Source organism: Callorhinus ursinus, unplaced genomic scaffold, assembly GCF_003265705.2.
Source record: "Callorhinus ursinus isolate GAN/ISIS: 27379988/994484 unplaced genomic scaffold, GSC_fseal_2.0 scaffold19, whole genome shotgun sequence".
Classification (NCBI taxonomy): Eukaryota; Metazoa; Chordata; class Mammalia; order Carnivora; family Otariidae; genus Callorhinus; species Callorhinus ursinus.
In genome coordinates this window covers 10824906-10848948 of record NW_027397081.1, presented here as the reverse complement: position 1 = coordinate 10848948, position 24043 = coordinate 10824906, and the positions used below count along the sequence as shown (strand labels likewise).

The 24043-nt window shown below is 42.7% G+C and overlaps 2 protein-coding genes across 11 annotated transcripts in view; one reads left to right on the top strand and one right to left on the bottom strand.

Annotated features, from left to right (window-relative positions):
- HTR3B (5-hydroxytryptamine receptor 3B) overlaps positions 1 to 17237 on the bottom strand; it is a 50237-nt gene extending 33000 nt beyond the window's left edge. For 4 of the 5 annotated variants that reach the window (XM_073903773.1, XM_073903772.1, XM_073903776.1 and 1 more), the window contains exons 1-2: positions 17104 to 17237; positions 11831 to 11951 (exon numbers count right to left, since the gene is read on the bottom strand). The gene's annotated coding sequence lies outside the window, so the exon portion shown is untranslated. Of the gene's footprint in view, positions 1 to 5346; positions 5783 to 11830; positions 11952 to 17103 lie in introns of all 5 variants that reach the window. The other variant, XM_073903774.1, reaches the window with a different exon arrangement.
- A 121-nt stretch (positions 17238 to 17358) lies between these two features.
- Positions 17359 to 24043, top strand: part of USP28 (ubiquitin specific peptidase 28) — a 60731-nt gene continuing 54046 nt past the window's right edge. For 2 of the 6 annotated variants that reach the window (XM_025893778.2, XM_025893777.2), the window contains exon 1: positions 18260 to 18422. In XM_025893778.2, coding sequence (XP_025749563.1) covers positions 18366 to 18422 — 57 coding nt within the window. In that variant the 5' untranslated portion in view covers positions 18260 to 18365. Of the gene's footprint in view, positions 17492 to 18258; positions 18423 to 24043 lie in introns of those variants that run through there. The other 4 variants (XM_025893781.2, XM_025893780.2, XM_025893779.2 and 1 more) reach the window with 3 other exon arrangements.

Genomic DNA, 24043 nt, shown 5'->3' with positions numbered 1-24043 from the left:
GTCCCCAGGCACGGCCCAAGGGAAGACATGTAAGCTTGCCTATCGGATGGACTGCCACTCAGTTTTTCCTAAAGGGGCTCCTCTTCACTCCATTCTTCTCTCTTGGCCAGTGGATGCTGTCCTTGCTGGTGCTATTTTGTAAACACTAAACAGGACCAAAGGCAATGCCAGCACCACACAAATGTTTTGGAATCGATACCACTGCGATACCCCTTAACTTCTCCATTTGGTTCTGCCCCAGGATCAGATCATGGCCAACATTTCAATTTCCCTGACAGGAGATAGCTAAGTGAATAATGTAATCTAAGAGGAGCCCCTAAGGAGAGGAAATTCCACACTAATATGATTTCCTTTACAGTCTTTACCTAAGGCAGTGCTCTTGCTGACATTCAGGACACTAATTTCATTAATAATTGAGTTCTAAATAGCTGTTCTAAATCAGACTTATGCAGCTACATCTTCAGCATTTGACAGTGGCTATTGGACTCTGGAATTACACAAAGCTAATGGAAACCTGGTATTGTCTAATGAAGAACCACTGCTAACAATACAGTGGGAAAAGTGCTTTTTGTTTTTCCTAAGCCCCTTTAATTAAAAGAAACATCGATTTTTGATAAATGGGAGTGCATCTTCAATTGTCATGGCGTACAGTTCAGAAAGTAACTACATATGAGAGGATGCTTCCAGGCTTATTGAAGATGAGAGTTACTAAAGTTTAACATCATTCGATAAGATTTTTCTTTCACTTTTTGCTTGAGTATCCATCCGCTCTTTATTATTAAGGAAAAAGAGGCATGATTCTATATAACTCTATCTGCCATTGGTAGAACCCTAGATGCTCTAGAAACAAAAACTAAATTCCATACCATTTCCAGCGTCTGTCTGCTTTTTACTGTAGAGGCACAGGATTGAGATGAGTTTCAAGGAGCAAACTGAGGGGGAAAAGTACATACCTGATCCCTCTTCTCCTATTCAGTCCCTTTGTTTAGAATCTATGAAGCTCTCGTCTTAATTTTCATCTACCTATAAAATGTAGCCCGATTGGTGTCCTGTTGGTGACAGGAGTTACAAATATGGAAATGGACAAAACTAGGACAAGCCCGTGGTGTTGAGTTGGTTTTGTAGGTATCAGCATGAACTCATGGTTCTCAATACATGTTGCTAAAAAGGGAAATAAACACAGATGGAAATGTGTGTGTAAACATGTCCTTACAAACATACATCCCTAGCTCTGTCCACCAGTGGGTCTGGGGAGAGGGACACCCCAGTAGCAATGAGTATACCCAATACCCAGAGCTTAGTTTCTAAATAACATACCTACCTAAAAGGAGGAAATGGAGAAATGACTGATTTCAGGGATGGACAGGAGAAGTGTAAGAAGAGCCTAGAACATCTCGTTGCATCACAAAGTAAAGAAGTGCTAAAACGAATAATAGGGACATGGGCAAAGGACATAAGCAGCCTGAAGGGTCTCCCACTTGCCAAATCTGGGACAATTCCAGCATCAAAATCAATAATGATGGTGAAGAATTATAACCCACTAAATAAACTACTAATCCACAAGTCCATGCTGATTTAAACAAATGAATGGCAAGAAGAGAAGGCTTTTCCTCAAGTTAGAATGCCAACTAATAAGGGCGCCTGGCTGGCTCAGTTGGTTAAGCGACTGCCTTCGGCTCAGGTCATGATCCCGGAGTCCCAGGATCGAGTCCCGCATCAGGCTCCCTGCTCAGCAGGGAGTTTGCTTCTCCCTCAGACCCTGCCCCGTCTCCTGCTCTCTCTCTCACTCTCTCAAATAAAATCTTTAAAAAAAAAAAAAAAAGAATGCCAACTAATAAATGTGGAAGGAATGCTAGAATCTTCATAGTAATTATTCACTCAAGAAACATCAATGTCTGATAAAAACTAGTTGGTGAAAGTTTGATGAAAAACAGGACACTTACACAAGATACTCATTAATCACAATGATTAAAAAAACACACACACACACACAACTTTCCATGGAGAAATCTGGCAGACAACACCTTAATCAAACAATGAAAATTAACATTACCAATCATGGGAGTTGTGTGCCATGAGACAGGAGGAATTGAGAAGACACAGCTGCATTTCTGCTATCATCCTGCAAAAAATTCAAAACTTGAATCTATCCAGGAGGAAACACCAGATAACCCCATACCGTGGGACATTCTACAAAATAGGCATATCATCTTCAAGAGTGTCAAGGTTATGAAAGTTAAGGAAAGACTGAGAAACTATATCACACAAAAAAGCAGATTAAAGAGACATGATGACTCAGTGCAACGTGTGATTCTGGCTTGGATCCTGTTGTTACAAAGAACATCTTGGGGAGAATTCATAAAACTCAAACTGGGGCCTGTAGATTAGATGGTAATGATGTAGCAATGCTAATTCCCTGATTTTGATGGAATTGAGATCATGCGAGGTTCTTGTTTGTAAGAATCACACACTGAGTACTCACAGGTGACAGAGCATCATGTTGGCAGTTTATTCTCATTTGGTGGTGGGGGGGTTCATTCTACTATTCTTCCAACCTTGCTGTGTATTTGAAAATATTTCAGAAAAAAATGTAATCTGGTAGAGGAAATTTGATACAAAGTTATGAAAAGTTTGAGAAATATCCTTTAGAGAGGGTGGCCAGATAAATGGGGCTTTATTAAGAGAGAAGATCACCAAGGATTGATCTGGCCACCAATGTCCCAGGCCTGTCCATCGGGAGAAAGGCAAGCTACAGGCAGCATATCCATGTGCACCGCACTTTTTATGGGAAGGCAACGTGGAAGCTTGCCTTTATGCAAAGGTTTAATCGAGATGATGATCGACATTATATTCTTGCCACGCATTTCAGTAAGCCATGGCTCTAAGTCAAACCTTCTGGGACATGCTTCCCCTCCCTTTTCTTCTCCCTTCCTCATATATCCATCTGTTACTGGAAGGCCATTGCTAATGATGTGTAATACAGGTACATTACGACTTTCATTAGCTAATTTAACAACAGTCTGGTGATCCTGCCCATTACAGCTCTTAACTGGCTGATGAATTCTGCCAAGATGGGAAAGGTTCTGTGTGAGTGACTGGTCTTCAAAATAGTTTCTATACAGATGCTTCCTGATCTTTCTTGATCGCCCTGCTCTGCATCACCAGATGGCTCAGATATTTCTTTTTCCTAACTTACTGTCCTGTCTGGATGTAGTTTGTTTACTCAGTGCCTTTAGATTTGGTATCTCTTCACTGTTCAACCTTTAGTTTTTCATGAAAACTGTCTGTTCTCCTTAATACAGTACTTTTTAACTCACATTGTTTCTTATAATCCATTACTCGAGGATCTCACCCCCACTACCCCACTCTTAGCTCTTTAGGAAGGATGAATGTGAGATGAACCCCATTCAGGCCCTTCAAGCAGATCAGTGTATTAAAATAAAAAAATTGAAATTGCCAGGAGCTCAGCATTCAGGCTTCTTAAATATCAGCTGGGAAAAGAAAGACTTATTAATCTGAAGTTTAAATCTGCTGTTTCCTGAACACAGTTTAGGTCGGGCCTACAACTGAGTACCTAGAGATGTATTCCTTTCAGTAGCCCCCTCTCCACATTCCCATGAGCCCTTATACTTTGTTTCTCCATCATTTCCAAGTAAGATATGACACCTCTTAGCTGGACCAATGTCTTTTAGAAGAAGGCGGGGAGAGGGTTTATTATGCAAACATAATAAGGAAGTGTTTATTATGCAAACAGCGACTGAGTTATGTGTCCTTTAAGACTACTAAATAGTTTTTAATTACCGCTATATCAGTAAATCCCATAAATATGCAAATGCAATTAGTTCACAAAATAGACCTTAAATATCTTTATTCCTCTCCCACAAAGTTCTTTGAAGTTAATCGCTAACTCTCTTTGTTCACTCCCTTGGCAGTTGTGCTAAAATTGACAGGAATTTTGACAGATGTACATATTCGGGGGAAACCAGATTTTCTGAGCACATCTGGTCAGGCTGGAGGAGAAAAGTAGAAATGGATGCTCCAGCCGAAATCAAATATTTAATGAGTAGAGTCGCATATGAAATTTCTTTTACTCCATAGCATTATCCTCTGAAATAAATATCAAGGTAACTACTGGGGGTACTTCAAAGTCCAAAGCCACACTCAACATTTGATTTTCTTCTGGCTCAGAATTTCATTTTTAATCATAACGCACATTTTTTTCTGGTCCTTAAAAATGAATGCATGAATAAACAAACAGAGGAATAGTACCCCCCATGACTCTGGCCCTTCATGGCTATGTGACATGGTTTTCTATGGGAAGTCAAAGAACACGGGCGTTAGTTTCCAGGCTTTTGAGTCTGACATTTCATTTTCCCTCCCTGCTCCATCACTTGCTAGATGGCTCATGGCCTTGGTCAAATTGCTTACCATTTCTAAGCGTTAGTTTTGACATCCGTATAACAGGCTCTGTTTAGTTTTCTATGGCAACATAACAAATTACCACATACTTGGCAGCTTCAACCAAAACTCATTTATGAGCTCATGGTTCTGTAGGTCAGAAACCCAGGCACAACTTGAATGGATTCTCTGCTCAGGGTCTTAGAAGGTGAAATCATGGTTGAATACTGGAGCTGGCTCTTACTGCAACAAAAAAGCCGACTGTGTGTTGACCTTCCCAACTCTGTGTTCAGCGACATCCGGTTAGTAGCTTGAAATCAGCCATGATGGGAAGGTCTGCCACACTTAGAAATCAGCAAACGCTACCAATCAGGAGGGCTCCTCCCACCAGCTGGCTGCTGAACATCTGCTAGTGTGCCGTGGCCCACTCCCTGAACCTCCGGGGCCTCATAGAGACCTCCTATATGATAGCATTTTTTCAAGTATATTATGACTTTTTTTTTTTAATTAGACTATTTGTTTACTTCCCTATTTCTTCCAGAATCCTGTGAATTCCCTGAGGGTAGAGCACTGTGCCTTATTCATCTCTGTATCTCCAGCACAGAGCTTGGCACCTACTTAGTACTCACTAAATTTGTGAGAAGGATGGAGCAAAGAGAGGGAGGGAAGAATTGACAAGTGGGCAGAAAAGAAGCTTGGTTTATGCAAGAAAGAGGACACCAAAAAGGACGAGCTTTTTCACAACCATACCCAACCCAATATGCTGTTCTTCCACCACCAACTCACACAGGATGGGTGGGATCTTCAGAGCGAGACTGCTTTTATTTGGTTTGCTCCAGAACCAGCCAGCCAGCAGTGCAAAGGATAAATGTGGGACACAGACACAGGTAGTTCATGCCTCTCTGATTCTCTCAGAGGCTGACTCAAATTCAGGGGTCTCACAGTTACCTGGAGTGAGATGTGCCCCCAAAACTAGAGGAACATGGAATCACAGGTTTGCTGCTGCTTTTCATGCCTCTGACTACATTAGCTCCAGGACACGGCTTCAACTGCAATGGAAGGCAGGTAGTCTGACTCAGTGGTCCGTGCTGTCCAGGCCTTCTGCACAGGTGATGGGCCTTGAAGTCTTGCTGTGCCAGCTCTGGGAATCTTCCCTGATCTGTGGCTCAATGCAGGACACAGGACCTCTCCATGTAGGCCCATTTAGAACTCTTCTGTGGAGGGGCACCTGGGTGGCTCAGTCGTTAAGCATCTGCCTTTGGCTCAGGTCATGATCCCAGGGTCCTGGGATCAAGCCCCGCATCAGGCTCCCTGCTCGGCGGGAAGCCTGCTTCTCCCTCTCCCACTCTGCCTGCTTGTGTTCCCTCTCTCGCTGTGTCTCTCTCTGTGAAATAAATAAATAAAATCTTAAAAGAAGAAAAACAAAACAAAACAACTCTTCTGTGGAGAGGCCACGGTCAACCACAGCAGGTGAAAGATATTCTGGTTCGGGTCTAAATTTCTGGATATTTCCAACCCTGCTATGGACTTAAGATGGGGCAAGGGCTTTGATCTGTTAGAGCTTGCTTTATTTATCCATTCATCTGCTCACTATGTGGGGAATTGTGGCTGACACTGGGTAATATAAGAAAGTTCAAGGAACTTGGAACAGAGGTGATAGATAAGACCCATTTAGAATGCAATGAGATGAACACGAGCTAGCCGGTGAGTGAACAGGGAACAATGGAAGCAAAAACAAGAGGCAGACTTGGGTCGGGTGAGGAGAGGTTTTTCACAAATGGCTTTTGTGTTGGGAAAAGACGGTCAATTAGGTGAGGGCAGGGAGAGCGGAGCTCTTAGCAGAAGGAACAGGGTATGGAAGGGCTGGATGGTACCTTCCTTTGTAAAACTGGGGAGCAGACAGGACCCAGGTTTCTACCTGAATCTGTTGTTTTCTGACTTGCAATTCTAATTGCCCAAATAAATGCCTGTTGCTTTAAAAAATAAATAAAATAAAGTAAAATCAAATAAAATTAGGGAGACAATAATTGTAGACTCATGAGATGAGTGGATTAACAAACTCATGTTGCAAAGTGTTGAGGGGGGGAATAAAACAGAAAAGGGAAATATTGTATAAGTCTGTATAAGTGCCATTATTATAAAGCAGTCTCCAAATGGCCTGTAGCAATTATTCTAAAATGCACAACAGCTGTATTTGTGCCCCTTCTGCCATTGCTGAAATTTACACTGTCATTGCTCCAGGCGGAAGGCTTGGCACTAATAATAGGCTGGCTGACTATGGCTGGAGTGTGACAGACCTCTAGTTAGAGCCCTTGAAGCCTGAGAGAGAAGAGGGGGACAATGAAAAGCACAGTGGAAACCAAAGTAGATGTCGTCAGAGCGCCGCCTTGTGGCAGTCACTGCACCCACAGCCCCGGAGAGCTCCAGCCAACTCCCGGGTGTTTTACTCCACTGTGCACGTTTCCAGGACTTCAGAGTTATGCCACGCCTCTATTCACTAGTCTCCCTTCTTTGCTCTAAACATTCCTCTTCAGGTTCCCCAACACCACCCTGTCTAATCTATTTCTACTCTGCTTGCAACTGTCAGCAAATTCCTCCCTGCTTGTTTCTTGACTCTTGCTTCTCCAAACTCTTGGTCCCTAGGAACACCCGAGGTTCCCAGGGACTCAGTGACTCTTTAAGGGGTAGCTTCCCTACTTTCTTCCTAAGAGTGGAAATAAATAAAGCCTTGGTCCTTCCCCTCTGAAAAGTTATAAACAGTATTACTAAAAACCATATAGGATTTTAATGTTAGAAAGTTCCGCCTTTTCTAGAATGTCCTAAAGGTAGAACCATACAGTATGTAGCCTTTTCAGAACCAGACCTATGAATGCAGAGAACAAATGGATGGGTGCCAGACGGGTGGGGGGTGGAGGGTTGGGCAGAACAGGTGACGGGGAGTGGGAGGTACAGGCTTCCGGTTATGGAATGACTAGGTGACTGTATAAGGAATATAGCTAATGATGTAATACTGAGGTATGGGGACAGATGGTAGCCACATTTGTGGTGAACGTAGCATAATGTATAAATTTCTTTGCATCATTATGTTGTACATGTGAAACTAATGTAACATTGTGTGTCAACTACACTCAAATAAAAAAATAAAATAAAACCATACATTTCCTCTAAGCACTGGGTTAGTGGCATTGCACAAATTTTGATATGTTGTATATTCATTACTTTTCTGTTTTTTTTTTAAGATTTTATGTATTTATTTGTCAAAGAGAGAGAACAAGCAGGGAGAGTGACAGGCAGAGGGAGAAGCAGGTTCCCCGCTGAGCAAGGAGCCTGATGCGGAACTCGATCCCAGGACCCTGGGTCATGACCTGAGCTGAAGGCAGATGCTTAACTGACTGAGCCACTCGAGTGTCCCATCATTACTTTTCTGCTCTAAATATTTTCTAATTTCTCTTGTGATTTTCTTGCCCCATAGATTATTTAGAAGTTGTTTATTTTAAAATTTGGGATGTTTTTATAGATACTGTATAGATCTTCCTCGACTTATGATGGGGTTATATCATAAGTTGAAAATACAATTAAGTGGAAAATGCTTGTAATACACCTAACCTCCCAAACATCATAGCTTCACCTAGCTGACTTTAGATGTGCTCAGAACACGTATATTAGCCTACGGTAGGAGAGAATCATCTAACACAAAGCCTGGTTTATAATAAAGTGTTTAATATCTCATACAATTTATTGAATACTATACTGAAAGTGAAAGCCAGAATGGTCGTATGGGTACAAAGTGATTATAAGTGGATCAGTTGTTGACCCTTGAGATCTGTTGGGAGCTGGGGCTTACGCCTGCTGCCCAGCATCATGAGAGAGAATCATATTGCATAGCACTAGCCCAGGAAAAGATCAAAATTCAAAGTATAGTTTCTAATGAATGTGTATCATTTTCACACCATCATAAGGTTGAAAAATCATAAGTGGAATCATCAAAAGTTGGGGACCATATGCATTTTTCTTGATTTTTAATTTGATTTTGTTATGGTCAAGGCACATATTCTATGATTTTGATAATTTTATTTTGAATGAGAGGTGTTTTATGGGTTGGCATATGATTCATTGCAAAAGCACCACGTATACTTGAAAGGAATGTGTATTCTGCTATTGTTAGTTGTAACATTCTGTATCAATTAGATCAAGGTGGTCGATAGTGTTGTTCAGATTATATTTTCATTGTTTTTTTCTGCCCCTTGATGGACCACTTCCTGTGGGATGTTAAAATCTCCTACTACTATTGTGGAATTGTCTGTTTCTTCTTTTTTATTCTTTCAATTTTTGCTTCATGTATTTTTGAAGCTCTGTTATTAGGCAAATACGCACTTATGATTATTATGTCTTCTTGATGAATCAATGCTTTTGCCGTTATAAAATGACCTTCTTTGTTTCTGATAGTACTCTTTTTCACGGGTCTATTTTGTCTGATACTAATACCACTGGATACCACTCCAGCCTTTCTGTGTTAACTGCTTACACGGTGTCTTTGTTTGGACTGCAATAACAGAATACCATAGACTGGGTGGCTTATAAACAACACAAACTTATTTCTCACAGTTCTAGAGGCTGGAAGTCTAAGATCGGGGTGCCGGCACAGTCAAGTTCTGGTGAGGGATCTCTTCTGGGTTGCAGACTGCCGACTTTTTTTATCCTCACATAATGGAAAGAGGACTAGGAAGCCCTCTGGGGTCTTTTATAGGGCACTAATTCCATCAGGAGGGCTCCACCCTCATGACCTAATCACCCCCAGAAGGTCTCACCTCCTAATACCATCACATTGGGAGGTTAAGATTTCAATATATGAGTTTGGGGGAGACAGAAACATTCAGTCCATGGCACATGGTATATCTTCTCCTTCAGCCTACATGTGTCTTTATATTTAAAGTGCATCTCTTGCATATAGCATACCTGGGTCTTCCTTTTAATTCTGTTTTGTTAATTTCTGCTTTTTAATTGAAATATTTGACCCACTAATATTTAAAGTAGTTATTGATACAGTTGGATTTAAATCTCCCATTTTATTGTTTGTTTTCTATATTCTCCTGTTTTTTTATTCCTCCTTTTCTGCCTTTTTTTTTTTTTAAAAAGATTTATTTATTTATATGAAGCAGAGAGAAGACATCACAAGTAGGTAGAGTAGCAGGCAGAAGCAGGCTCCCACCAAGCAGGGAGCCGGATGTGGGGCTTGATTCTAGGACCCTGGGATCATGACCTGAGCTGAAGGCAGACAATTAATGACTGAGCCACCCAGGCGCCCCTCTGCCTACTTTTGGATTTTTTGGTTTTTAATATCCAAGATTACCTATTAGCATTTTAGCCATACTTTCTGCACAATTTACTTAGTGGTGACGCTAGGAATTAAAATAAACATTCTTAACTCCTCACAGTCTACTTTTAGAGTTACTACTGTACTTTCCCATAAAATGTAGTAATTCTGCAATCATTTGGTTCCATTTATTAGCCCTGTCATTATTTATGCTTGTTGTCAGATGCATTACATCTAAACAGACACACACCGTAAGACAATGTTACAGTTTTCCCCTTACACAATGTGTACCCTACTATGAAGCCAATTCAATGACTTTATAATTTCAGATACTGCTTACTTTTGAAATTTTTTTATTTTGCTCTTGTTTATATTTTATAACTATCTGTTGAGGTTTTACTGTTTTTTCATTTATTACGAGTATGTTTTCCTTTACTCCACAGAGTATAGTTATCATAGATGCTTTAATGTTCTTGTCTGATTAATTCTAATATCTTGATCTGGTCTCTGTCTCTTCCCTTGATAATGGGTCATATCTTCCTGGTTCTTTATCTATCAAAGTAATTTTGGATTATATCCTGCATATTATATTTTACTGAGATTCTGAATTCTGTTATGTCTAAAGGGTAGAGAGAGAGAGTGTGTGTGTGTGTGTGTGTGTGTGTGTGTGTAAAATCTTCCTCCAATGAATGTTGATGTTTTTGTGCTTTAGAAGTGAATTAATTTGATGAGACTCAAACTGCAAACGGTCTCTTTTGGATGTAGGCAACCGCTCAGAGCTCATCTGATTTCTTTTATCCTTTTTGAGGTGCTTTGTGTCTATAGTAGAAGGGTCAGCCAGAGACTGGGGTAGAATCTGCACAAAAACCTAGGGATCCTTTTCTCTACCTCTCTCCTTTTCAAATTCCCTCCTTGCTTTTGGGTGAGCATATTTGTCCTAACCTCTAGTTTGTGGTTTCTCAGGCCAGAAGCCTGCTTGGTTTTCTATCAGCACTTCCACCACCTCCTGTCATGCTGTGACTATGGCCTGTTGCCTGAGTAAAGCTGCAAAACTGAGGCACACACCCCTTGTCAGACCTCTCTTCTGTGTTCTCTCTTTTTTTTTAAGATTTATTTACTTTAGAAAAAGAGAGAGCGTGCGAGCGTTGCAGGGGGAGGGGCAAAGGGAAAGGAAGAGAGAGAGAGACTCTTCAGCAGACTCCCTTCGGAGTGCAGAGCCCAACACGGGGCTTGATTTCAAGACACTGAGGTCATGACCTGAGCTGAAATCAAGAGTCGGACACTCAACCAACTGAGCCACCCAGGGGCCCTTAATGTTTTATTTTTTTAAGTAGGCTCCACACCCAGCATGGAGCCCAATGTGAGGCCCAAACCTAGGACCCCAAGATCAAGACTGAGATTAAATCAAGAGTCAGACGCTTAACTGACTGAGCCACCCAGGTGCCCCCAGATTTTTCGTTTTTATGATAACCAACACAGAGATTCCTAACTAATGTATGTACATGGGTGGAAAAGCCAAAAGTTATGTCATAGCTTTTCTAGTATGGTTAAATACTGAGAATGAATTCCTAGCCAAGAAAAGAAACAAAAATATCACTTCTGGTAACTTTGGTTTCAAGAAGCCTCACCCCAGGAATCTTTAGAATCTGTTCTGAACACCTAGGCTTACTTGGTAATGTCACAGAGTGATAGAAAAGGGGCTCTTTATCCTATCCAGTTTGAGCAATGCAGATTTAGTTTTTGTAAAAATCAAAACCTATTTAAGTGTCACTTCATAATGTTGAAAATATTTTCATCGTGTTCTCACAATGAGCTTATAACCAGATCATGGACCTACTCACCACGATCAAGTCAGTGTTGGTTTTGCCATTGTCCCATTCTCTTTGTCTTGCCAATGAAATGATGAGATTTAACATACAACAATAATTATTGGGATCACTTCTTATCTTTTCATGAGGTAGGAATAAAAGTTGGGAATCCTCTACTTCAAATAACACGACTAATAATTTTAAGCTAAGTACTTTTCTAAATCTTTTTTACTCCTTGGTACTAGAGCACTCTGTTTTGCATGGACAGACCAACTCTCTGAATAGCCTGCTCGGGGAACGCAACACTTACCTGTACTCCTTAAAGCAACTGACACCCCCTCTATAGGGTTGTAGTTCCTCACAAAAATGGCTGAAGAGTCCAGATGATCTATTCAGCACCCTGTTCCTTTGGTTTTAAGTTTCTTGTTACTCTGGAGAAGTAGAGGAGACAATAAATACTACAACAAACAACTGTTTCAGAATTTTAAAGTTCTTACCTTCAACATCCCAGGTCCGAAACTCTAAACTCTTTTCTCCCAAGGGGATGGAAAACCCCCATTCAACTTCTGCCCCTCTGGCAGAGACCATCAAAGATTTTCCCTCCTTTTAACTCTACATTGTCTCCAACTCTCCAGGGATGGCTCTCAGGCACCTGTAGGCCTTAAAGGCCATAGAAGTTGGCTTACAAAACTGAAAAAGCTACAGTCCCTTAAGGGCATGGGACTCAAGGCAGTGATCCCAGGCACTTTCAGTGGGGTGCCCTCTATTCCCCCTGGCTGAGTTCTTGAAACAGATTAACCGATTCTTGTTAATGAGGCATACTTATCAGACTTGGCTGGAGATTTGCATTTTAGCTATACCTCAAAGACCAAATTTGGGATGTACTATGGTGGGATTCTCTAGGAATTGCTTACACTCAAGATAAACTCCGTAAGTAAAATGACCATACAATTTATCATCCAAACCTAGAAGTTTGAGAAAGGGGAAGCTACTAATAATCAATGCTGGGAAAACAGGGGTAAACTGTAACTGCCCCAGGCAAACTGGGACCTGTGTTACTCCACCTATAACTAGTCTTTGAAAGAGCGCCAAGACTCCCATTGTCTTACTCAGCTTCCTCTGTGTTTGTCAACTGTTCAAATGGCACCTCCTCTGAGAAATCTTTACGGGCTGTTTCTTCTAGTTATTCATCTTGAGTCTTATTTTTTTACCTTGGCCTATAGAAAGAAAGCTACTGCTTAGCTTAGAATCATGGCTCTGTCTTTATTAGTGGAAAAATCTTGGGCAAAGTATTTAACCTTTCTGTAGTGGTTTCCTCATTTGTAAACGAGGTATTAATAATAGTAGCACTTACTTCATAGGGTATTGTGAGGATGAGTTCATAAATGCAAAGATCTCAGAACACCACCTAGCCTATAAATGCTCAGTAAAGTTATTACTTCCTCTAAAAATGTTGTCTTTTCTTCCGGAGTCAAGTATCAGATCAGTAAAAACATTTGCATTTCTGAAGGCAAGTTTGTATTAGCTACTCTTGCCTCATCTATTTTTTCAAATTCTGATATTTTGAGAACGATTTTTCACTTCAGTGGTGTCCTGAGTGAAAAATTAAGTCACCTTAAGTTCCAATTTATGCTCCAGTACTTGCTGCATTATACAAGTTTCTATTTGCTTTTCCTGGGTAGCTTTCTGGCTTTTATCTTAAAGCATATTCCTGGTTTCTTGTAGGAGGCCCCAACTTTGACACAGAAGTCTTTCCCCAAATCTAGAAGCTAAAAGGGAAAATGTTTTATAAAATGACTTTCTAACTCATTGGGCATCACCTAAAATCTGGATTTGGGGCACACTTTGCTTAAAATGAAATGGTAATATTTTTCATTTATCTTGAAGATAGTCAAATTATAATTTCTACTTTTTAGGACAGAATGTTAAATCTCTGCCTCATGCATCACCCAGCATAAAAGAGTAATCTTTGTAAACTACGGAGACTTGTGTTTTTCTGTATTTTTGGAGGGCACAGAAACATTATTAGAGAGTGAAGATTGTATGCTTTTGATCTTAATTTTAGAATAATGTTCTTTCAATGTTTTATTAAGTAGTTAATAAAATGTATGTAAAATGATATGATGAACCCTCGTATATCTACCATTTGATTTATGAAAATAGAGCATTACCAATATCTGTAAATTCCCCTATATGTCCCTTCTCCTCCCCTCCCTTCCCCTTCCTTTCCCTCAGAGCTTCTAATCCAGATTTTGTGTTTATAACATTCAGGCTCTTAGTAGTAGTTTAACCATGCGTCTATCTTCCTAGACAATATATTATTTGACAATTTTTATAATTTGTACAAATGGAATCATCTTGTAGGCCATCTTCTGTGATTTGTTGTTTACCCTACAACACTATGTTCCTGAGATTCATCCATGATATTGCACGGCTATAATTCATTCATTTTAACTGCCGTATACATTTCCATTGAATTGATGACACAAAAAATTAATTTTACTGTTGATATATTTAGGTTGATCCCCATTTCATCTGCTATTAAAAGTGTTACGAACATTTCTGTATGTATGTCCTGGTGACCATGTTTAAGAATTTTTCTAGGATATTTCTTAGGGAGTGCTGGCTGTGAGGCATGCACAACTTCAAATTTCAGTACTTGATGTCAAACTGTTTTCCAAAGTGGTTGTGCTAATTTACACTACCAAACAGTGTATAGGTGTTCTCCCGTTGCTCCATGTTCTTGCCAACACTTTTATTGTGGTATCTTAAAATTTTTGTCAATTGTATGCATGACATGGCATCTTTGTGGTTTTCATTCCTGTGTTCCTGATTATCGGTGAGTTTAGAATCTTTTCATATGCTTGGGTTTCCTTATCTGTGAAGTACCTACAGAAGCCTTTGGCTCTTTCTTCGTTTGCACTCTTTCGTAAGGGTTTTTCACCTAGTTTAGATCGGTGGTTCTCAACTGGAAGAGAATTTGCTATTTAAGAAACATTTGGCAATGTCTGGAGACATTTTTGATGGTTATGGGTGGGTAGTGGAGAGCTACTGGCATCTAGTAGTGAGAGGCCAGAGATGATGCTAAACATCCTACAATGCGCAGGACAGCCCCCAAAACAAGGAATTATCTGCCCCAGTATGGTACCAGTGCCAAAGTTTGGAAATTTTGTTCTAGATACTAAAATGTTACCAGTTACACATATGTGTTGCAAATATTTTCTCCCAGTTTGTGGATATTTTCATTTTTTTTAATGGTACCTGTTGATAAAGAGAGAATCTTTTTTTTTTTTTTTTAAAGATTTTATTTATTTATTTGACAGAGAGAGACACAGCGAGAGAGGGAACACAAGCAGGGGGAGTGGGAGAGGGAGAAGCATGCTTCCCGCGGAGCAGGGAGCCCGATGCGGGGCTCGATCCCAGGACCCTGGGACCATGACCTGAGCCAAAGGCAGATGCTTAATGACTGAGCCACCCAGGTGCCCGGATGAAGAGAAATTCTTAATTTTAACATAATTGAAGTTATCGATCTTTTCTTCTATGGAGTGTACTTTTTGCATCTGATTTAAGAAAGTACCCTTGTCCTCAAAATATATTCTCCAATTGTTTTAAAATTTTTCAATTTTGCTTTTTTACATTCAAGTCTTTAATCCACCTAAAACTGATTTCTATTTATGATGTAAGAGTCCAAAATTAATTTTTTTATATGGAAAACTAGCTGTCTGAGCACCATTTGTTAAAAATCTGTCCTATGCCCACTGGTCTACGATGCTGTCAAAAATCAAGTTTGAAGAAATGGGCTTATTTCTGGTTCTCTATTTTATTATCACCTTTCAATCTGGAGGCTAAAGTTATTTTCACCTTCTTATAAAAGGAAAACTGACTCCCACGAGTTAAAGGTTTTTATGAATTCTGAAGAAAACAGCTTTTAAGAGGGTTTGTTGTTGTTGTTGTTGTTTCAGTATTTGTTTATATTTTCCAGAGAAACAAAAAGAAGGGGACAGGAGGTTGTTATTTTGAATACCAAGGCCAAATACCTCTAAAATGGAAATGAACTCACTCACTCACTTTAGTGAAAGTTGTTTTGATTCTCCACAAACTACATTTGCCTACAGTATACATTTCAGGAAGGCTAGAAATGCATTTACTTTTCAAGTAGCCAAAGGGAACCTTTTCTGAAACACTTTATTAACACCTATAATTTAACCTTGTATATCATCTAATTCTTTAATCTAGGGGTTATAACAGAAACATCCATATTCTTTCCTAAATAGTGAGAAAGGCCATTTTCCTACTGCTAAGAAGCCGGCCCTTATATAAGGACATTTCTGACTCCATCATTCCTGGAAAGGAATCCATAGCTCAAAGAACAGTCATACCTGTCCATCAGCCTCAGCCTTCAGCTTTCAGATCCAGAAGCTCCAAAGCCAGTGGCAAGCACTAGTTACAGAGTGAGGCAGAGAACAGAAGTATACATATCCTTCTTTGCCCTTTATTCTTTTCCTAACGCTTTCTCTTCATTGTCATTTATCCCACACAAGCTCCACACAAGTATTCAATAACACTGAAATGGGATCAGTTTACTGTAATACAAACTATATTTTGGGTGTGAGTAAATCAGGAGCAAAAATATAAATTCATTGACTCAGAAAAAGAAACTTAGCATGGGGACAAAAAGTTTCCAGAAAAAGAAAAAAAAATTCAATTTCTTCATCAGGAAATACTCTGAAAACTATTCCCTTTTTAAATATGTCAGTTATTCCTTATTAATATTATTTATTTTCCTGAACATTCTTGAAATGATTATCAGCTAATAATGTAATTATTCTGGAGCCTTCATGTACGGGTTTTAAGGAGGAATAAGAAGGGATTTTCTATGGCGACAGCACATGTTCCATGATGTCCACTTTTGATATTTGATCACCATGAAACTTGCCAACTGATGGCCAAGCACTGACGTAGATTGTTCATGAAATACTCTGGTTGGACAGGGTGTTTCTAGCTGATTACCGTGTCCAAGATCAGGTGGTAGTTAAACTCAAGGAGGCTAAGAGGATTTATGAGATCTAGAGCCCTCAAACTGATTTTATCAAATCTATTAGATCTGGAGCTCTGTTTAGAACCACATAGCAGAAAGAGGCTTAATCAAAATTCAGGCGCCTATATTTATCAAATGGCCTGTATATATCTGTTGCAGAAATATGGGTATAAGTAGTCTCTGGCGGCCTTTTCAGGAAATTTTCACGGGTTAAGTTACAGGTTTCCACCCCATTTACTCACATTAAATAAGCACTTCCCTGAAATGAATGTGCAAAGACAAACAAGAGTGGCCCGAGACACGGTAAAGACACACAGAAATAGAACTTTCTAGTAATTTAGAAGTATGCAACGCTGTAAATAAGCCAGACTGAGAAATCAACTTGTTTTGCAATGACCCCTGAATTGAGGCCACGAGCACAGCTTTTGACTACTCAAAAAAAAAAAAAAAAGGCAAAGACATAAACATAAAAGCCCTGCAACCATCAGACGCACATACAGTCAACCTGTTGAATGTGGAAGATTCTGATCACTCTGCGGGTTTACCTGCCAGGAAAAGGGGCATCTCTGTGTCTCCAGGTAGGAAAGAAGTAGCAGGAGTCATGGCCCAGGCTCCGGAGAGTAGCCACGTCTCCCCCCAGGGGAGCTGCACCCGCGCTGTACCTGTTTCCTGGTGCTACAAGCTGTGCTCACACGCAGACTAGAAAGCCCTGCAGGTGAAACATCACAATCACACGGACAACAATGCCAGGAGCACAGGAAAGGCCACCCTCCATATCAAAGTCACACTCAAGGTGCTGCCAGGGACCCTGGACCCGGAAAATGGTATAACCCTACCCCTAAAAAGGCTCCTCCACACCCGGCCTCCACATACATTGGGGACAAAGGGTGCCAACTGGATTGCTGTGATACATGTGAATAAATGTGAAACACGGTTAGTAGCTAAAATTTCCACCCAATTGTTGAAAATACAATTTCAGATGTGGTGGGGGGCGGTCATCTTAGCTCTTAACACGCCGTCATCGCATCTGGCTCAAACTTAACGAAATAGGACAGAACTGTGCTTGGAACCGCAGAAAACCGAAAATGGGACAACTGGGCAATTGCTGCTCCCCGTGCCCGGGGGTGTTCGGGTACCACGCTGGGCATCCCTGCTTAGAGGGTCCGGCCCGTCTGGTTAGAGACCGCGGCGCGCTGCCTCCGCCTGTCCCTGAAGACGACAGTAGTCCTTCCTGTCCCCGGGCTTCCGAGCGGCGGCGCGGCCAGGTGGGAAACCTTACAGTGCGCGGTCCCCAGACAGGTTCCCAGGTGGAGAGCAGTTTTAGCTCTTCTGTGGGCTGGCTTGAGGCGGCAGCGAGTCCTACAGATGAGTGGGTTCTGAGGGCAGAGCGCCGAGAGGCGGACTTGGGGGAGCCGCTTCCGCGCTTCCCAGGACCATTTCCTGGGCGCCAACAGCTCGGAACGCAAACGCCCGGGGGCGGTGCCACTGACCGTTAGCCGTGGGCGGGGCCTGGGGTCACGTGACCCGCGCCGGTTCAGAGCCCGGCGTGGGCGGGAGCACGCAGAGCCCCTCGGCCCTCGGCCGCGCGCCTTGCGTGCGCGCGCAGGCCGGGGGCGGGGCGTGTGGGCTGAGCCTCCGGCGCGCTCGGGGGCGGAGGCGGGGCCCGAACGGGGCGGAGGGCGGGGCGGGGCCTCCTCCTCCTCCTCCTCCTTTTTCTCCTCCTCCGCCTCCACCTTCTCCTCCCTCTGCGAGGCTGGGCTGGCGGCGGCGGCGGGAGCCGGATGATCCGCCGAGGGGCGCCTCGGCCATGACTGCGGAGCTGCAACAGGACGACACGGCCGGAGCAGCCGACCGACACGGCTCGGTGGGCCCCGCGGCGGCGAGCGGGGGCCGGGGGTGGCTCGGGGTCTCGGGAGGGGAGGGGGCTGCGGGGCGCGGGCCGGAGCGGCGCGGGGCCCTGGCGGGCCTGCGGGGCTGCGGGGCTGCGGGGCGTGGAGCGGGAGGGGGCTGCGGAGGGCGCCGGGGCTGGCTGGGCGGGGGCGAGGGCGGTGGGCCTGGGAGGGGGCTGAGGTCCATGCAAGGCTCGGATCCCGGGCGAGCTGAAGTTCGGGGGCAGTAGGTATTTTGGAGAGCCAGCTATAAAGGGCAGGACGTGGGGTGGTGTGCATCAGGGATCTTTAGGGGGAGCGGTCTTGGGCCCTGACCTGCGTGAGAAACTTCCAAAGAGGGCAGCTTAGGTGGGTTTTGTGGTTTTTAGTTTTAAGTCCCTTTTATGGCAGTACTGTTTTAAAGTGTCTAAAGCAGACCGAACTTACCTGACTTAAAGCCGGGATTGATCAACACCTTGTGAAAGACCAGGGGTCCTGTTTACCACTCCCTACCTTCCCTTACCTCAGCACCCCCGCTCCTTTTTTCTTTTCTTTCTTTCTTTTTTAAATAAACTGCGAGCAGCCTGCCCGGTGCATTCATCAGTAGATTTTTAAGGAGGGAGGAGGAACAGCGCGATGAATAGAAGGTATTCTCATAAGTGCCTTCCTGTTCCTATTATCTAAGAAGATTGAAATCAATACAAGGATTTCTGGGCTAAGTTGGTGAGAGTGAAACACTGGTTTGGGAGAAAATCAAAGGGCTGATAATGCCGTGTGTAGAAACTTGGTAAGTGGGCAATTTGAGAATGTCTTCTAATGTTACTTTGGAAAGTTATAACTTAACACCACCTCCTCACCCCTCAACTGCCGTGCTTTTTCGAGACCGAATGGGAGACCCGTGCCAAGTATTCCAATGAGAGTCTGGAAATGAGGAATTTCATAAAAATATTTATCATACAAAGCTGTCAGATACCTCCACGTGGGAAACCTTTTGTGCCTGTTTATTCTTTTCCTGCTCACAGGAGACACGTGGTGTATAGTGAACACATTTCCTTTTTAATCTCCTCCAGGTCCTGGGCTCCAAAATGAAAGTAACATGGATGGTACTTCACGTTCCGCTGATTTCTAATGGAGATGCTGTGGTTAGGTGTTCACAAATACCTTTTGGAATCTGAGGCAGGATTTTCTCTGGTTTTATGGTCATTTCTATTTGTTTTTAGGACAGTGACTTCAAAACAGGTGGGAAAAATCCGAGTTTTGAGATAGTTGTGTTGATTTAGAGAAGAGGCTATTTTAAGGGAGAGTAGGTCATATTTAAATTTGTTCGGGGACCATGTGCCTGGTCATCAACAGCATCTTGGTTTACCTCTGCCACAGTTTGAGTAGTGACCACTCTCTCAGCACTCTGAGGGTTTGTATGTGAGGTGTTTGATGAGCACTTGTATGTAAGTCATAGCTATTTTGGGAAAACCTGGAACTCGGTTGGCTGTGGCTGGCTGGAGTACCCTGACTCCTGGCCACCTGCAGAGTGATGACATTCACTGTTCTTCCCAGTGATTCGCCCCATACAGGCAGCCGATAAGCTTGGAATGCTTGATAATGTTTGCCCCTTTTGTTTTTGCTAAGGAAAATGCTTGAAATTAGCAGGCTAGGTTGAAGGAATCTTATCTAGGGAAAGTACGTTTCACATCACAGAGGAAAGATTTTAATAACTTCCTCATCTTGATGAGTTTCATGTTAGAACGGACTCTATTTCAGCTTCTCTGAAGCACTCTGCATTTCCCTTAAAGGGTCTTTAATTGTTCTGGTTGAGAAGAGCTATCCTCCCCTGACACTCAGAAGCTATTTAAAACCTAGAATGCTGCCCTTCCCTTATTGGTCAGTTGTGCACGGGACAGACAGAACCCTTTATAGCCTCCCAAGAATTTTAGTGAGAAAAATGCGGCACCCTTGGAATATGTTCTCAGGATGTCCTAGAGTCTGAAAGAAGGTGCTTTGTGATATCGCTAAACACCCCACACTGCAGACAGATAATTCGAACATCTACAGAGATTTCTTACAGACAGGTTTCTGTGTTTTAATCAGCTCTTGACTTAGATAAAAACCAGCAGCAACATTTACTGTTACTGTAGGATAAACAACTTGAAGTCAGGTTGGTTCTTATAAACCTGTCATCCTTGGCAGCTGCCTGAGGATTCATCACATGTTCCTGACGCTAACTGGAGCCCTATGAGAACCTGCCAGTTTCAGTGAAAATTTAACGTCCTTTTTGCTTTCTCTTGATTTATTGGCTTTTCATTCGCGTTTATCTTGTCTCGTTAGTTGTGATTTTTGGAACATCAGCCAGTCAGTGCTTGGTTGGCTCTCACAACTTTAATGCCTCTTCAGCTGCAAACAGTTTCTGCTCACACAATGAGTACAATATTTGTAAAAAGCACTGACAAGTAACGCCTCTCCAGGCAAGATCTTTCCATGTGTTATATTTCATCGAAGAAATGTAAGCAGGAGCCAAGTGAAGCAGATGTTTTTTAAGGAAAATAATGATGCTGGTAATAGTAGGAGCTAACGTTAATTGAGCATGGAGTATATGCCAGACCCTGTGCTCAGAACGTAACCCGTGTTATCTCAGGACTTACAACAACTCCATGAAGTTTTCATATAGGAAGGCTTATATTTGCTAAACAATTTGCCCAAGATGACCCACCTAGTAAATGGTACAGCTAGGATTGAACCCAAGCTATTCCGAGTCTAAGAGCCCAAGATAGCCTTGATCCTACTTCTTAGTCAGTGGACCCATTGTCTTAGGTCAGAAACTTTCTTTGACCCTCCAGAACTCTCCTGATGTTTTAAACTCCGTCCTCCCTGCATTCTTTCTAAATACATAGTTTCTTTTCTACTTGGCTGAGCCTGCTGCGATCAAGAGATGGGGTGGTTTTTGTTTTTGTAAGGAGATGTCTTATGTTTTTTCCTTTTGTTTTTCCTCTTAATTATCTCTTTTCTCTCGGTGTAAGAGGCACCACCCTTCCCTTCTTCCTTTATTTCTTAGAGATGACTCTAGATCCGTGGTGTCTGGAGAGCTTTTGGATTGTGATTGCTGGAGGAGGATGTACTGGCCTCAGTGGGTGGAAGCCAGGAATGCTGTACAGGATAGGCCCCCAAAACAGTTATCTGGCCCCAAATGTCAATAGCGCTGAGCTCGAGAAACCCTGAGCTAAGTGATGTCTCTCCTCGCTCGTCTCAATTATCTTGCATTTCCTTTATTCTGGCCTAAGCCCCAGACACCTTCGTTGTCTTCTGTTCTCTTGAGACTCAAAATATGGTCCATGGACCAGCAGCATCTGCATCACCCAGGAGCTGTTGGAAACATAGAGATTTGGGTGTGCTAGAGCCAGCTTGTATTGCCTTTCCAGCTGAATGTGGCATCTCTTCCCAACTCTGTGTCCAGTGACCTCATGTTGGTAGCTTGAAATCATCATGGTGGGAGTATTTATACCAAGGAACTAAACAGGCTCCACAAATCAACGCACCACGGTTTGGGCCTCCACCCTGGACCTATTGAATCGCAGCTTGCCTTTGGATAACATCCCTGGGTGATGCCTTTGAGAAACTCTGTCCTACAGTGCAGAATTCCCACTTTCCCTTTAGCTATGCACAGGTGTCCCCAGTCCTCCAACAAAACAAAAACAACATCGACTTCTGCCCTGCCCAGCTGTTGACCTCACCCAGCACCTTCCTTTTGTTTATTTTTTGACCAGAATTTTCTAAATCCATCTGTTTCTTAAGTGTTTTCTCAATTATATTTTAATTTCAACTCACTGTGGAAAACTTGGGAAACATAGACCCTTGCAAGATTTGCTCTTGGCTGATAGGAGGCACAGCCCCCAGACTGAGGCAGATAGGTTCCCAGGTTGCCCCTCAGAGCTTATGGCAGCAGCCTCAGGGCAAGAACCCGGTTAGGAGGTGGTGTGGGGGACCAGTGTAGGCTCCAGCTAGTAGAGGGCTGATTGCCTGGAGGCATGCAGAGAGGCTGACCAGGCAGCAGAAGGTTAGATTGTAGGGCAGTGACTGTTTGTATGTGGTCAGCATTCCCCGGGCCACCCGACGAGAGCCTTGCCAATAGTAGGCTTTCAGTATTTGTCTCTTGAGAATGAAACTGATCTCTTGGAGGTGACCAGGGATTAACCACCTTCTGGTGAAATCTGTGGCCTTACAGAGGCCCCAGATACTCAAGCCCCAGTTTCATGCTTTTGTATGTGATGATTCCTCATCGCCCCTGTTTGGTTGATGTTTATCTTGGCATTTGACTTTATTCCTACCTACTTTCAATTGTTCTGCTTTTTCTTTAAAAACTAAAAACAAAAACAATAAAACCAAAAACTTTCCAAAAACTTTCCTAAAAACAAATCGTTTGCCACACAGTCTTATCATAGACAAAAGTACTGTAGTTGGCCCTCACTTCCGAATTGGCTACATTATTTTACAACTTTCTTAGGAAAATTAGCCCTGGAAAAGATGTTTGAGTTTCTCCTCCTCATCTTGCAACTTGAGGGTATAGAAGGAGTTCTTACACAGTGACCTGTTAGTACCCTCACTGTACAGCTGCCTTACTTCCTGAACTCCCTCCCTTGGACATTTGGGACCTGTATTATTCTGGTTCTTCTGCCTGTCTTCTCATTTAGGGGCTAACCTGTTAGCTTTCTTGGCTGTTGTGTTCCTTTTACTAACTTCTTCCAAATCTGCATCTGGAATCCCGACTTGCAAATGACTTCCCCTCCTCTATTTGCAAATGCTGGTTAAACAGTAGTACTTGCATATCCGCATCCTTGGCTCTAACCATGTGCTGCATAGTGACTTTTGCCACAGGCCTGGGAATATCTGCCTGTAATAATGGTATCTGCCATGTGCCAGGTATGGCCCAAAGCACTTTTCGGTGCATTCTGTATATTTACAAAAATTCTGCAAAGTATGAATTATTATGTCTTATGACTGATGAGGACACTCAGACTCAGCTCTAATAGAGCTTATAAGGGCCTAATATGAGATTTGAAATCGAAGTCTGTTGGCCTCCATGTTGCAGATGGGAAATGGCTTACTTACTCAAGCTCAAATGCTTAAGTAGCAGGGCTGGGACTTCGAGCCACTCCCACTTTCTACCTGGAACATGTGTCTTTCTTTTTTTCAAAGATTTTATTTATTTATTTGACAGAGAGAGAGAGACAGTGAGAGGGAACACAGACAGGGGGAAGCGGGAGAGGGAGAAGCAGGCCTCCCGCTGAGCAGGGAGCCCGATGCAGGATTCGATCCCAGGACCTTGGGATCATGACCTGAGCTGAAGGCAGACGCTTAACGACTGAGCCATCCAAGTGCCCCGACATGTGCCTTTCTAAAACCAGCCTTTTCAGGGACCTGGGTGGCTCAGTTGGTTAAGCATCTGCCTTCGGCTCGGGTAGGATCCCGGGGTCCTGGGACTGAGTCCTGCATCGGGCTCCCTGCTTCTCCCTCCCTCTGCTCCTCCCCCCGCTCATGCTCGCTCGCTCTCTCTCTTAAGCAAATAAGTTAATAAAATATTTAAAAAATAAAACCAAACTTCTCAACTGCCACTTGATGACGTATGATG